This window comes from Vidua chalybeata, chromosome 5, assembly GCF_026979565.1.
Source record: "Vidua chalybeata isolate OUT-0048 chromosome 5, bVidCha1 merged haplotype, whole genome shotgun sequence".
Classification (NCBI taxonomy): Eukaryota; Metazoa; Chordata; class Aves; order Passeriformes; family Viduidae; genus Vidua; species Vidua chalybeata.
The window spans coordinates 361,064-376,725 of NC_071534.1; the positions used below are offsets into that span (position 1 = coordinate 361,064).

General features: G+C 42.1%; 2 protein-coding genes across 10 annotated transcripts in view; one reads left to right on the plus strand and one right to left on the minus strand.

The window, feature by feature from the left end:
- Positions 1-4,144, plus strand: part of CALD1 (caldesmon 1) — a 227,403-nt gene extending 223,259 nt beyond the window's left edge. For 5 of the 8 annotated variants that reach the window (XM_053943508.1, XM_053943505.1, XM_053943506.1 and 2 more), the window contains 3 exons: positions 1,091-1,171; positions 1,396-1,429; positions 2,513-4,144. In XM_053943508.1, the coding sequence (XP_053799483.1) occupies positions 1,091-1,171; positions 1,396-1,429; positions 2,513-2,544 (147 nt within the window). In that variant the 3' untranslated portion in view covers positions 2,545-4,144. Of the gene's footprint in view, positions 1-1,090; positions 1,172-1,395; positions 1,433-2,512 lie in introns of those variants that run through there. The other 3 variants (XM_053943509.1, XM_053943513.1, XM_053943511.1) reach the window with 2 other exon arrangements.
- Positions 4,145-4,847: 703 nt separating this feature from the next.
- On the minus strand, positions 4,848-12,857 carry LOC128787836 (aldo-keto reductase family 1 member B1-like). 2 transcript variants are annotated; one of them, XM_053942348.1, is made up of 10 exons: positions 12,501-12,857; positions 11,637-11,804; positions 10,509-10,625; positions 9,781-9,858; positions 9,207-9,329; positions 7,923-8,029; positions 7,634-7,715; positions 6,597-6,680; positions 5,672-5,754; positions 4,848-5,344 (listed from the first exon to the last, which is right to left on the minus strand). In XM_053942348.1, exons 1-10 carry the CDS (start codon positions 12,567-12,569, stop codon positions 5,302-5,304), a joined length of 954 nt encoding a protein of 317 aa, XP_053798323.1. In that variant the 5' UTR covers positions 12,570-12,857; the 3' UTR covers positions 4,848-5,301. The 2 variants fall into 2 exon arrangements, with proteins under 2 accessions (XP_053798323.1, XP_053798322.1); XM_053942347.1 differs by lacking the exon at positions 12,501-12,857 and adding an exon at positions 11,924-12,106.
- Positions 12,858-15,662: the final 2,805 nt, after the last annotated feature.

Here is a 15,662-nt window from a genome sequence, read left to right on the forward strand (position 1 = left end):
ATTGCTTTCTTCATTCCTCTGTTGCTACTGAACTGCCTTTTTAAAGAGCAGAATTGTCTTCAAATTTTAATCATCAGCAACCCTGTGTGGCTACAAATTATGATCAGTTCTAGAGGGTCTCTGCTGGGTGCAAATACCCCTTGCAGGAATCTCATTTCCATTCATCACTGAGCATTTTACAGGTAGAAATTCTCTCTTACCTCCACACGGATGCTTGTACAAAATCCTGGAAGCCATGCAGGACTTGAACACTTCCTGAAAAGGAGAGTACTTATGTCCAGAATTGTTTGAGTCTCTTGTTTGCCATGCACAGAGGTAGATATCAATCCATCTGCCCAGCAGATGCCATTTTCATTTGCAGCCCTCCTTTTCCACAAGAAGCTAGTTGACATTTTTATGGAGTTTTGATTAAAGTCTCAAAAATACACTCCTTTTCAGAGATTACTACTATTCTTTAATCACTTTACCTCATCTGTTTGTTTGTTTGTTTATTTGGTTTTCTGTCAGGCTAGTGATTGGCACATCCAAAGGTTGCAATGGAAATTTAAATGGATATGGAGGACTACAGTGATAAGTGCTGAAATCTCTATTTAGAAATGTAGAGTAGGATCTGCCCTTCTGTTGTATTAAAACTCCAACTCTGTTTTTTACATAATTTTTAAAATAAAATATTTTTATTTTGATCTAAAATAACCAAGAAAAGCTACTTTTGAATTCCTCCCTAGCAGAAATACTTTCCCTGAAAAAATGTGGTATTTTTCTACAAAAAATTTGATTTGGTTTTTTTTGTAAAAATCTGAGTGTGCAGTAACTTTTCACTACACTTCCTAAGTTGAACATACTGAGTTAAGACCGGGCTGTGCCATATGAAATAGATGCAACAGGATTGGTTTTTTTCTTAAAATATGGATATGTGTGGAGTTACTTTGTGAAATATAATTCTTTGTAACTGACAGACAATGCAATGTTTACCTCTGGTGGATGTTCCTCAACTTCTCTTGTGAGGAAGTTGCATTCTAACTTTTTCTTTAACAAGTGAAAATAAACCTGAACTAATGGTGGTTTCTGTTCTCTGACATTAAAAATACAGGATCTAAGACCAGGAGATGTATCTGGCAAACGTAATCTCTGGGAGAAGCAGTCAGTGGAGAAGCCAGCTGCTTCTTCTAAGGTAATAACACTTCTGGGCAGTATTTAAAGGATAATGTTCTGCTACTAACCCACCTTTTTATCTATAAAAGAAAGAACAATGAGGTTCACAAAGCAGTGTATCACTTTTATATTCCTGTTTGGCAGAGCTGTGCTATGTGTGGACATCTGTTGATTTTTTTTTCCTGTTATAAATAGCAATGTTGTTCTATATGGGATTTTAATAATGTGTTTTTGCTTTTTCAGGTATCAGCTATGGGGAAAAAATCAGAGACTAATGGTAAGTAATGCCGTAATGCATACATTGCATCTGTTTCTATAGTTTAATAAATATTACTACATCTGGGTAATAATATTATACATATAATGTTAACAAACTATTATATGTGTACTTAATAAAACATGCAATATTTGATGATATACATATAATAATACAATGCAAACATTGTTACCTATTATTATATAGAAACATTGCTACTTTTTGCATAGGGTATACCTGTGTTTTAAAATTCTGCAGCTGTTCATGTTGATGCCAAAACCCCTTTTTGCCTTTGCCTTTCAAAAACTCCATTATAATATCATTGAAGCATGAATGGCTGAGCTTTTGCTGGAGCTGTGCATTGGTGTCTTTTCAAGGCAAAATTAGTTATGCTATTGTCATTTTGAAACCACTGGTTAGTGAAACACAACCTAGTTTTACAGAAAGAAATCAGCAAAATAGCCCTCTTAGCTTTTTATTTTTATTTTAATCTAAAGCACTCCAAATAAAGCCAATTAAACTTAATTGTATGGCTAAGAACCAGTGGGGAAGAATGGAAGTTCATTGACCAATTCAATTGCTTTAAGGATACTTTGCAACATCCCTCGATTCTTTACGAAGAGTGAAATGATCAAATAGAGAAAAACTCTTTGTTTTCTCCAATTCAGTATGTGCCCACACATTTTCAGTGGTTTTATGTAAAGCCAGACATACGGTACACCTGTGAACTTTTCTTTTTGGTTTAGAGTCATGCAAAGCAGAGTGGTTTTGCTTCTCTTGTCTTTTTTCAAACCAAAGTGCCAGGAGAGGGGTTTTTGGGCTGGCTCAGGGTTAGTGCAGCTGTGCTCCCATGGAAGGTGTTCTCCACCCACAGGAGCAGTCCCAGCAGAGGAGTTTGGACACTGCTGAGCAGCCTCTCCTCAGAGGCTGAAATCCTGATTTTTGTCCTCCTGGGACCAGCTCAGAGCAACCCCAGTACATGAGGAGAGCAGCACCCAGCTCATGTCCTGCCTTCTTACACGTTAACCTGGAGAGCTGTGCCTTTTCTGTTCTAGAGATGTGGTTGGGTCGTTTCAAGGCATATTTAATCTGTCTCTTTCTCAGCAGGTTTGAGACAATTTGAGAAAGAACCGTAGAAGGCCACTGAAGATGCTGGACCAATCAGTTTGGGGGAAAAAAAAAAAGGAAAAAGTGCTAAATTGTTCTTTTTATATTTATGTTTATTTACCAAAATGTCTTTTTGCATTATCCCAGTTAAAACCATGTATATTAGCACTGTATTTAATAATCAGTCTAGACATTCATCAGAATAGTCCTGCCTTTGCACAAGAGCCTTTATTCCTAAAGAAACCCATGCTGTGAAATATGTAGACTCTCCTACTGACAGTCATAAACATGTATCTGAACAGTGATTTCAGCTGGCATTAGAGGTCCACCCAAAATGCATGTAAAGTGAAGTTGCTTGGGAAAGGTGTGCAGTAAACCTATAAAACCAATGGTTACTTTTGTAATACAGAAGTCTTTTTCTTTCTGCACTTTAGACTAAGGCATGGAAGAAATATCTTTAGTTGACAATGTAATATTTTCTGTAAGTCGCCCATGTCATGAGAAATACTGCATCAATAATGTTTTTTTTTTGTTTTATACTTTTTTTAAGTATCGATTTTTCCATTCTAGTTTAAGTTAATATCTAAATTTGGATTATTATCTTAGCTGACAGCGGTACTGATATTTCTTTTTGTTGTTAGTGACTAGTAATTGAATGCAATCTAGAATATATATACACACATAGCTTTACAAAGTTTAGCCTGAAGGCACTACTAATGGTAGAATGCTTTAATATGTGCTAGAGTATTATATTTAGCAATAAACATACATAATTAGCCAATATCACAGCTTAAAAAAAAATAAAGACAAAATCACACACTTTTCTATAGTAAGATTTCATAATTGTCATTAGAGGTATGGTGAGATAAGTATTAAAAAAATTTAAATGTCAGTTGCCCAGTAATGGGTAATTAAAAAGAAAGTATAGTTTTTAAAAGAGGAAAAGGTAAGGGTATAGAGGGTCAAAAATAGGTCACTTGTATAAAACGTTGTAGTTTAATTTATATAAAACTACCATAATTAAAAAGAAAAAAATGTAAAAGAGTTGGAGCTTGTTTCAAATGACTGTAGACTAAATCTTGCCATCCATCAGTGCCGTACACCAGGTCCACCGAAAGTGAAGTAAACCTCTGTCTTTGTGATGCTTCTTTTTACCTCTCTCTCCTGGATATCTTATTTACAGACGTTTTCATTTGTATATAGTAAACACATGGCTTTGAGACGTCAGCTTGGTTTGAATTTACATGCCATACAGTTTAGCATTTACATCCTACAGTGTATGGGTGGCATAAACTGAGCAACTCACGTAGCCCCTGAGCACGTTGTTAACAGCTTTGTTGTGCACCAGAACCCTCAGGACCTCCCTTATCACCACTTCCATGTCTTACAGCATCTGACTTCTTCCTAAAGAAATGTAAGGTTCTATTTCAGCCCAAAGCTGGGCTCCTCTGCTTGGCTGAAACATCTTGTTTACATACAGAGATGCACAAAGTTATCTGTAGGGGGTGAAACTGTGCCTGACATTGTCTGTGAGCTGTCATGGTTTTTGTTTGGGGGTTTTGTAAACACTCCTCTGAGTCTTTCAAATACATCTGATAGCTGCAATAAAAACATTTTGTTCAAACAATGTATTCTGAAACTGCATCTGCAATAAATGGAACATTTCCATCAGCAGCCCCGTTTGTTAATGAGCAGGAATGGACCGGTTGTTGAAGTGGGATAGGAATTGTGCTAAGTCCCTGTGAAATAAGGTCAAAAAACCCTAATGATGTCCCTCCTGCTGCCACAAACCAGCCTGGCTTTGGGCTAGCAAAATCTGTCTGAAAATATTTTAGAGCAATTAACTGTGAAGCTGTCTCAGGGTTTGCTTTGGTGATTTTGAAGAAGAGTTTTTTCTGTGCTTTCCTTAGATAAAGGCAGCCTGTATCTGAGTGTGATATTCTGGGTGCTGCCAGCAGAGTTGCAAGAATCTGTTTATGTTTGAGACTCCCAGTCTGATGCTGGAGGCAGCCCTGATGTTCAGCTGGCTGGGTTTTACTGTGAGTTATCCCTGCCCATGATGCTGTCTTCAGCTTTCCCCAGGAATCACAGAGGAGTTCAGTTTCTGGGTATTCAGAGGAAGGGTTGTGTGAGGCAGCAGTTACAGCTTTGCTCTTTAGGTCCTAGCTAGAGCACAATCCTGTTTTGAAGAATAAGCCACAAAGTGATCTGTATGTCCTGTCCTATACAGAAATTATAGAAACTTATTTCTATCTGTACTAAAATTTGTAAAACCCCAGACTTTAGAAAAACATACCAAACTATATAAAACAATTTACGGACTACAATGATCAACTTTTGTGGCTAATAAACTTTATTCATATAAATTTTTAAAGCATTGGAAATACACTATGAAAATCACAAATATATAAAAAGCAATGTAATTAGAGCATTCTTTGACAGTGACTCATGAGCCAGTATGACTGACCACACTGGAAGTAACATATAAAAAACTCCATGTAAATCCCTGTTTTTTTGTTAAGCATGTCTCTAATTAAGGAAGACCAGATAAAAAGGAAAGGAAAAGACATTGTCTACATTGACTACTAATCAAAACCAGATTTCTGTTAAGCATCTTTACAAAAACCCCACCCTTATTGCTGCATTATCAGTTAGTGGTCTTCTCCTTAAAAAAAAAGGAGGAAAAAGTAACTGCTCATAACGATTATCAAGTAACGAAGATCAAGTTGCAGAGCACATCTAATCTGGAAGGAGTAAAATGGAGGTCCTGCAGGAACCACCTGCATTTAATACTCTGCTTTGAATGGGTAGTCCTTGTGGTTGACAGCCCTGAAAAGAGAAAGACCTTGTTATTCCAGCAGTGCAGAAAGCACCCTGAGCAGCATTTCCCTGTTGCAGTCTCCTTCCCCCACTGCAGAACTCAGGTTCTGCAGCTGTCACTGAACTGAACACAGGCCTGCGGAAAGGCCCTGGAACACCAATATGCTGGAGGGAACACTCCAAATCAATCTCCCTCCTAAAGATCCAGGACATGCCTCATTCAAGTTTGAAGTATGAGCTCTCCCTGGTTTTGGTCATGTGTGTTTTCAATACAGGGAGAGTGAAAATACAGACAGAAATAGGACAAATGGATAGTAAGGATAATAAGGAACGTACTGCATCACTGGAACTGCCCTCCAGTTCCTGTTAAAGCTGAGGATGACATCCATCTCCTTTTTGGACAGTTCAAAGTCAAACACCTAGCAGGTAAAGAGAAAAAAAACCAAAAAAACAACTCTTTTTAGTTATGTTAGTGAGTAATTAGCTCCTAAGTGAGCTTTCATGCACTTAGGACTTGAGGTAGGAATGCATTAAGCACAGTTAAGCAATCCTCTTATTTCTCAGGCAAATAAGAACCAACCCTTGAAGCCATCAAGACAGTCCTTTTCTTTCTGAGGCACTGTTCATAGCAAGGTCTTACATTTATGGGCAGCTGAATCCCAACACCACTGCACTTTTGTGTTGTGATGCAGAGAAGACTTTGTTGCTCGGGATGTGTCACAAGTACTGGAACTGGAGGTACATTTTCTGCTACAAGAGAGGGCTACTGGGTAGCAACTGCAAATAGTTGCCTCACAGTTATTCATCTGAAGAGCTCTTGCTGGGTTCATAGGAAAAATAACCCCAAACCCTCTCACCATGGATTGAAAGCAACACAGAGGTATTATATAAGGTGCCACACCTTATGAGCAAACTTATCCAGCTGAATTTCACTGCCAAGGGGAGCCACAGCCTCACAGTGAGACAGACTCTAACAGGTCTGCTGTTTGTTCACAGCTTCTCCCTTTACACCCTAAGGACTTAAGCTTTTCCCCAAGGGCAAGTCCAAACCTGGGGCTCCCTTTCTGCAGCAGCAGAGCTCAGACAACCCTGGTGTAACCCATTTCTCTCCTAGCAGGAACAAACTGCTTTTCTCCAGATGGTTTGGTAGTGCTGAGCCCACGTCTTCAAATCTCTGTACCCCTCTTCCAGTGCCTCAGGTGCTGCTTGGAAACACAGAGGGGCTAGGGGTGTGGGTGCCTATCCTGCACAAAACCTTCACCTTCATGTTTTCCACAACACGGTGGGGTTTGTCAGACTTGGGAATGACAATGATGTCTCTCTGGACCAGAAAGCGGATCAGGACCTAGGAAAGAACAAGGAGGAGCATGAACACTGAGGTCCCAAGAAATCTATTCAAACACATTTTGTTTGTTTTAATCTACAATTGATTTTTCACTCTTTGGAAGACTACCGCTTTGCATACAGGAGTTTGAGATGCCAGGATTTGCTCATGTATTTAACAGAAGACTGGCAAACTGTAATTTTTTCTAGCCTGTGTTGTTTCTACATTGTGGCTTTTGCAGGATTTGTTTTGTTTTTGTTTAGGGTAGTAGCAAGGGGAGAAAAATTATGATGCTCTGGCTTGTATTATGTGAGTGCTTAGACTCGGTGAGCATAATGACACTACAGATTATTTTAGGCTCACAGGTAAGTACCTCACAAAGGTTCAGCTTTTGGAAGTCCATAAAAGGAAAAACATGTTTACAGAATTTAAAAGTTCCCCCTGCAAAAAAAAAAACAACCCCAAAAAAAACAACTGTTGCATACAATGTTTTCATCCTGCTCTGCCTGTCTTAAAATATGATTATCTTTGATTGCACATGAACACGTGGCTTTGTTTGAAGTGCAGCTTCTGCACACCCCAGGCAACAACTAATTTGTGCGCCTAGCAAATAGAGAAAAAAAAATCTTAAATAATCAAGCAGCTTTCAATAATTCTTTGTGAACACAAGCAGATTGGAGGCAATCAAATATGTCTCCAAATTACAGGACTCTTCTGAGGAATAACAGCTGGAAATTTAGGAAGGTGAACACCTGAGGTAAGCATGCACCATTGCTGATCAGTCCAACCCAAAACTCAGCACTCAAGACCTCCTTGAAAATAGCTGATAATTTTTATGAATGCTGTTAAGAACTTGGGCAGAATGAAGAGTCAAGTTCAGCCCCATTATAATGTATCTCTAGAGAAAGTAGCCTCTGCTAGGACTGGCCTGTAGGACATCTGAGGAGGAGGAATGGTTTGCTCTGACAATTTACCTGCGCAGGGCTTTTATGGTGTCTAGCTGCAATGTCTTTAATCTTGGGGTCGTCCATAAGCGTGGGCTCCCCTGGCTTAGCCCTGTTAAAAAATAGAGATGGTGGCAGTAGAAAGGTGATAGCTTCCCTGTAGGAGCCTTGCATCATGTGCCATAGTCTGCATCAAGACATTTTAACTGTATCATTTACCTAATAATAATAATAATAATAATAATAATAATAATAATAATAATAATAATCTTCACAGCTGCAGTGTTTTGCGAACAGAAAGGCTGCAGTGCTCTCTTACCATGGGCGGTTAGGAGAGCCCAGGGGGCTGTATGCTGTCACAGCAAGCCCTTTGGATTTACAGTACTTGACCAGCTTCTCCTGGGTCAGGTATGGATGACATTCTACCTGCAAGCACAGAAGGATGTTTGATAAAAGAGGCAGACTTCGCTGAGCTGCAGAGCATTACGTTTTAAATCCTCCTGAGTCAAAGAAAATAGGAAGACTTGACTTCCAGTATCATGATTCAGATCTATTTTATGAAAAAGCTGTTAATGTCACAGCAGTATCTAGAGGCCTAGCAGAGAACAGAGCTTTCTCATGCTACATATTACCCACAGAAAGCACAAAACAGATGAGAAGAGTGGAAGTGTTATCTGTGTGGAATGTGGGAAATGAGCCTTCCTGGACCACTGCAGGGCAGGATTGCATCGTCAGAGGGGCAGCTCAGAGTGCCTCAAGTTGATTTTCTGCTCTGATGCACCCAACCTCTCCTTGCCTCAAGGAGCCTCTCTCGTTCCTGGAGAAGCCTGGGGAGATGATCTGAGCTAACCTAAGGAAGCAAGTTCATGTTGCAAATAGATGTTTGGGTAAGACATCCTGAAAGCAACAGGAGCTCCGTGGGGGTGTTGCTCAGCTGCCACAAGGCATGGCAGGACCACAGGGCTGTCTCTGTGCTGCTTCACGTGCCCTGTGCACATACCCAGCTGTCTCTGAACACTGGAGCTTCGCTGCCAGGCATGGTGACATGAAAATTGTGTACACTAGTCAACTTACACCTGAGCTAGTGGGGGGATTTCCCTGGATATTCCCTGTCTGGAAGAGATGGGCACCCTCAGCTGTGTGCAAATAATTTTGGAAATGGAAGAAAATCAGAAGATCCCTGTGCTGCTGCTGTCTTGTGATTATGTTCATGAGGTATGTGGTGAGAATTTATTGTGTAATTGTGCTCTTCAACCTCCTTACTGTAATGAAGTTGAGTGGTTTATTTTATGTTGAAAACTGAGTAAGTCCTGTGCATCCCTGTATAGTCCCATGCTGGTGCAGAAACTCCCAGTGGGGATTTTGCAGAATATATTTAAGATTACTCTAAATATATATTATATATTATTAATATAGAACATGTGTATTATATATTATATGAATTTAGGTATACTCTGATTATATATACACACACACATTCTAAATATATTGAGGAATACTTCTAAGTGGAAGGTTCCAGTTTCCTTAAAGTACCTTCCAATCCTAATCCATTCTGTGATTCCAGACTGCAAGGTTAGCTGAGGAATGGAAACAAAATTCTCACCTGGTTCATTACAGGCTTGTGCTTCAGTCCTGGCTTGTTCAAGATTCTTTCAATCTGCTCATGGTTAAAGTTGGAGACACCAATGGCTTTTACCAGGCCAGCATCCACCAGCTCCTCCATGGCCTAACGAGTGAGGACAACCAAGGTGGGTGTGAGTTGGTGGTATTCCTGTCAAACTACATTATTTTATTTCTCTCAAGCTTGTGGCAAATGAACAACTCATGCTAGATTAGATTACATAAAGGTATCTCAGTTAATGAAAGAAAACAGAATCCTAACTGTATGAACACCCAGTACATTAACAGCCACACCTAGATTAATCTGAAGGGCTGGTTCTACCATTGTGTGTATCCAAATTTTTTAGGATCAGCACCTACAGTGTTGATAGCTTCCTTCTCTTTAGCCTTACTAAAAACATCCCCTTCTTGCTGCCCAAAACAAGAGACACAAGCAGGTTGAAATGCAATTTTGTGTGGCTGTCCTTCATACCCAAACATATCCCTCAATTTCATTTTGCACACAGATCTCTATCTTCAGTGCTGATGCTTGCTCTGAAGAGCAAATACTGACTTACCTCCCACGTGTCCAGAAAATCTGTGTCACTGGGAATACTGTGACCCTTGTCATCCAGAGGATGCAGCTCTTCACCAGCCTGTTAAATCAAGGCACATAATACACAGACTTTTTTAAGTGTTGAATTTCCTACAGTGTGTTAGCACTTTGGACTGCATTTACAGGCAGCAAGTTAGGTTGTTTAAACATATTGCATAACTAAAAATAATGCTTGTCCATTAGTATTTTCTTTTGGATGAGGGCTGTATTTTGCAAAATCAGTCCCTGCATGCAAAGACTGTGGGGATTAGTAATAATTATGTAACTTTGGCAGACCTGGAGAGGAGGGAACTGACATTCCCCAGCCCCTTTATTTTAGATTCTTATTTATGTAGACTGGGGGAAGAAACACATTCCTTCTGTGCTATGCCTCATTTTCCACTGCTGGTTAGTTCAGGCAAAGCCAACATCCCCAAAAACCTAGATGCCCCTGCTGTAACCAGCATCCTGTGCAGGTTACCAAAAGACCTGAGGGGCTCACACCTACACCTCATTCCAAAAGGCAAGAAAAGCCAGATCCCTCTGCTAAAACACACCACTGCCTTAGTGACCAAATTCTTGCTACCACCGGGATGAGGGAAGAGCCAAACGAGCCCCATATCCCAGCAGTGTGATGAAGGTGTCACAGCAAAGATGAGAGAAGGCAGTTCCTGGGCAGGCAAGGAGGAAAGGTGTGGAGAGCAGGACTACCTTGAATCCCATCGGGAAGTGCATCAGGTAGAGGTCGAGGTAGTCCAGCTGGAGTGCAGCAAGGCTCTTCTGGAGTCCTTCCTTAACCAGGGACTTCTCATGGAACGTGTTCCACAGCTGTGGGAAGAGACCAAGCCTGACTGTCACTTTACAGCTCCCCAGGGCTGACCAGGGGACAGAAGCTTCTCACTTGGAGGTCTGGGAGGAAAACTCCCTCCCCGCCTAAGTCAGTACATGCTGAAGATGAGGATCTAACATTTCACCGTTAAGGCAGGACAAACATACCACAAGGCTGTCATGGAGGGGGAGTCAGGATTCCCACTTATGGGAAGATATTCTTAGATATAAATGTAACAATCTGGCAAGTGCATCTGACACAGCAAAGCTGTTAGTGTTACAATTATTTTTTTTCAGCCTCAATTTTGACTATTGAGCAGCTCATAGGTACTTTCTTTCTGTCCCTTTTAACTGTGCACATTGAGGAAAGTTATCAATTTTACTTAATTTTTGAAATCAAAATCCAAATTGTTTAAATAAAAGAACAAGTATTGTTAAATGAAACCACATTCTTTAAAAAAACAAAGCTTAATGTGGAAAATCTTAGTTAAACTCAAAGTGTTCTGGTTTTGCTGGTGAAAATCCCAAATGATAAATTTATTAGTTGAACTGTTCTTTTTGTTAAAGAGCATGTCTGGGACAAGTGGATGAGATAAAGAAAGAAGAAAACACCTATAAAATACTTTGATTTCTGTTCCCTTTCAGGATTACCATTTATACATGACAGAGTTTTCAAATGTCTTGCTTATCACTGATGAATCCAGATGACTGTCTTGCCTTTCCCCCCCCCCCTTATCTTTCTTGAGTGCATCCAATTGAATATCCAGTACAATTGACTTAATCGATGTCAAGAAATTATTAGATCAGCAATAGCTGTGATATCTTTCCTAAGTTATCAGCAGTTCCTGATAAAGCCGAGTCCAAATTGCAAATACAGGATTTTAAGACACAACAAGAAAACCGTGACGTGAACGTCGGAGCAGGGAACACGTCCCTATGTTACTTTACAGGTATAACAAGGGTTTCTTTGCAAGGAAAGCTAAATGCCCCAATAATCTTGCATCCTTGTACCTTAGTAACAATGAAGAGCTCGTCCCGTTTCACAGCTCCCTCCTTGATCTTCTGCTGGACTGCATTCCCTATTTCATTTTCATTCTGGTAGAAATAGGCACAGTCGAAGTGGCGGTAGCCGGCGTCAATAGCAAACTTCACCACCTCTTCCACCTTTCCTGGAGGAGCCTGAAAGCGAACAGAAGCCAACCATGAGCTCCGCCGTGTCCCCCTGCCAGGTCTCAGCGCTGTGACAGCTGCCCACGGTCCCCCTTTCCAGCTGCTCCTGGCGTCTGCTCATCACCCGCCTTTATCTGAAACCCGGCGCAGTTTCCAGGCACAGCGGCATTTCTGCAGGGGACGGGCACAGCGCAGAAAGGAGTTTGTCTCTGCAAGGCTTCCAGCTCTGCCGCTGCCAGCAGCGCAGTCTCCGCCGTCATTGCCCCTCTTCGCTCCCTGTGCTGCCCGAGGGGTTTCGCCGCTTCCACTTCCCCAAATCCTCCCCGCCAGGGCGGCTCCGTGCCCAGAACCCCCCCAGACCGCGGCCCCATCCCGGGCTGCGAGCCGCAGCCGCTCGCTATTTTTGGTAGGTTTCTTTCGCTTCCCCTCTTCTATTCTGTGCCTCCTTCCACCTTCTCCAGCCCCTAATTTATATTTTTTTTTTGCCTTTTCCCCCTTGCCTGTTGCTCCCCTCGCTCCCCCCGCGCCTGGCGTCCCGCCCGGTTACACAAGCGGCCGCCATCGGCCGCATCCTGCCCACGCAGGGCACGGATCCCGCTTTTAGAGGGGCGCTTCCTTCTCTGTTTTGTTGTTTTGAGCTTTATTTCGCATCTCGGCATCTCCCGCCGGATCCCCACCGTCCCTGCCTCCCTCCCGCGCCGGTACCTGCCAGGTGCCCAGCCCCAGGGCGGGTATCTTCGTGTCGTTGCTGAGCTGCACGCAGGGGATGGCCATGCCGCCGCTGGCCGTCGGTCCGTCCGTCGCTCGGAGCCGCTGTAAGGGCCGGAGCTGGCCCGGCCCCTCCCCGCTCGTCACGGGCGGCGCACACGAGGTGCCGGCAGCCCGGGGCCGCGGCGGGCTCCGTGCCCGTTCGGGTGTTTGGTGGCAAGGCGCAAACCGGGAGCAAACCGGGAGCAAACTGGGAGCAAATGCCTCAGCAGCCGACCTGGCGCTTTGCACGCGTTCTGCGGGGCTGCGGGGGAACCGCCACCCCTGGAAGCTCTCAAAAGCTCTGTGGCTGTGGCACCTGGGGACACGGGCTGGTGGCAGACGGGGTGGTGCTGGAGACTCGACGACTTTGGAGTCTTTTCCAACCCAATCATTCTATTGAGAGCTGACAGAGCCTCTCTGCTGCCAGGAGAATTTCTGCCCGAGGCGATGGGTGCCCATTGGAGGATTTTCTCCAGTGGTGGCAAATGGACTGAATTTTTCATATTTTTCCTCAAAAATACTAGGCTTGCCTGTTTTTCAGAGAGGAATTCATTAAAAGAGAACGTGGCCTTACCTTTTAGCTGATTTCTGCGTTCCCTGTGTTTGCAGAGGGGTGGGCTCCCTGCTGGACCATCAGTCTGTGAGAAGGAATCTCTTCCCTGGCCCCCAGTTAAAACTTCAGCCAGCGCTGGTAGGGTGTCAGATGCTGCACAAGGGATTTGTGATTACAGCTTGGGGTGATCACAAATTCACAGGGAGCTTTAGTCCAAATAACACCCCCTGCTTTTTGCATAGGGCGAAAAGTTGTCGTAGTTGAGATGGTCACAATACAAAGCAGCTCTCCACTTTCAGAAGGCTTCAAACCCGTTTTTATTATAGAATGCATGCTTTTTATATATTCTTACAAAACTCCTAAGTTTACACTTTACTCATTGGTCAGGAAAGACAAAGTGCTCATTGGAACAGGCAGCTGCAGGTTTCTTTTATTTATCCCTCTTTCTTTCTTGGTTTCTATGTCAGTGACCTTGGTAGAAAATCCTTTCAGGGGTGAACCTGGATCCTCTTATCAAACTCCTCTCTGGCTCACAGAAGTCACTGTAAAACCTCTTCCACAAAAAGTGATACTTAAAGGTGGCAGCAGACTCTGTACGAGTGCAGTGCCTCAGAAACCAAGAGCCAGAGCCTGGAGGGACTGGGCTGCTTAGCTGGCAGCTGTCTGGAAGAAGAGATGCTTCACACCATGAAGCTGATGTTAAGTTCAACACCCTACCTCAGGCATCTCACCTGTCACAGAGACTTTGTGTTTATTATCACAGCAGGGGTGCTTTGCTGCTTGGGTTTACTTTTTTCCTTTTCCTTATATTGCTATAAACTCCCACTTGCTCACTGCTGATCCCTGACCACCAATTTAAATGCTGTGGAAGTTCCACTGGTGTCATCTTGTGACTTCTACAGTGTAAGCGAGAAGTAAATATTTTATACTTAGATTTTAATGTTTGCCTACCAAAATATAGAAGCAACCATGAATTATTGAGCCACTAACTGTGATGCTTGATGTGATTTGTTAAAATTGATGTGCATTTTCATTATTTAAACTGCTTTTATGGGCCACTGTTTTCAGTTGGCTAGCAAATGCATGTTCTTGGTTTAAATAGAAACAAAATCTCTTCCTGGTTTCCTTGGCCTGGTTTCTAAGCCATTGGCTTAACCAAGCTTTATTGTCATCTTTCTGTTGCCTTGGATGTCATCACACATTCCAGAATGGGAAAAAAACCCCAAACTGATATGAAGTAGAGACAGAGAAGTAGAGAATCAGATTTTTCAAAGTGGCTGATAATTCCAGTATGGTCAAACTAGAGCAGCGAGAGGAGGTGTCTTCTATTGAAAACAAATATGAAAAAACCACATAGATTAAAAACCCCACCCAAAACAAGAAAAAGACAAAGCTACTCTGTGAGAGGTGATGAATTTGACAGAAAAGAAAGATGTATCAAAAAAAAAAAAGAGAAAAGTCTGTTGAGATTTTATAAATTTAGTAATAGTACATTGTTTTTGAGGCCAGAAAGGGCCACATTATTCTTCTGACACTGATCTCCAATTACATTGAAAAGATTTTATAACAAGCCTATGTCATATCCATATTACTTGTATTTTTATTAAAGGCACTTGGGTGCTACAGCAATAGGAACTGACTAAAATTATGTACAGAATAGACTAGGAAATTATGAGCTCGAGCTATTAATTGCTATTTATTGCTTTAATTGCAATAAATATTGGTCTGACAGGTATAAACCCCACATAATTGCCTTTCTTTTTTTTCTTTTTTTTTTTTTACCCATTTGTTTAACAGAGCTATCAACAATTTTCCTCCCTATAAATCTTTATTTGAAGACATTAATGATTTTGGAGTGAATTTCCCTCAGGCCAGGGAGGAGCAGGGGGAGATTTTGGCAACTCAGCCACAGCACGGGCTGGCAGAGGAGAACTGCTGGAAGGACTCTGTTACGTGTACAGGCTTTTCTGCTCCAACATTTTTGTTCTGATTTCTTTATCTGCATGGAGGAAGGCAACTCATCATTCAAAGCCATATAAAACCTGACTTTATGAGGGCTTAAAAGGCTTTAATAATTTTTAAACTGCTATTACTTGCTGGATGCAGTGTGGGTGGTGACTGGGGCTGTTCACCTCAACTTTTTAGGTGAATCATGGTGATTTCACTCCCTGCTGAGCCTGGCAACTCCCCCGGGACCCTGCCATGATCTTTAATGGATCAGAGCCTGCAGGTGCAGGTGGTGACTTGTGCACAACCTTGCTAATCATGCCCATGGGTCGCTGCCACCTGACTGGAAATGTACCAGTGTCTGATTCGGGGCTGTCCCTCCTTTGGAGTGACTTTTCTAAAGAGCAGTGGTGCTCCTTCATTATCAGATTTTGCTGAATTGCAAAGAGATGCAAATCTCTTAGGTGGGCAATGGGAGTGTTTTGTCTAGACAGAATCATAGAACCATAAAGGTTGGAAAGATCTCCGAGACCATCAGGTCCATCTGTTAGAGATGAAAGTTTTTAGGTAGGAAGTCTCAACATGAGTCAACCTGGCTGATAGGGTTCCTTGTGGAA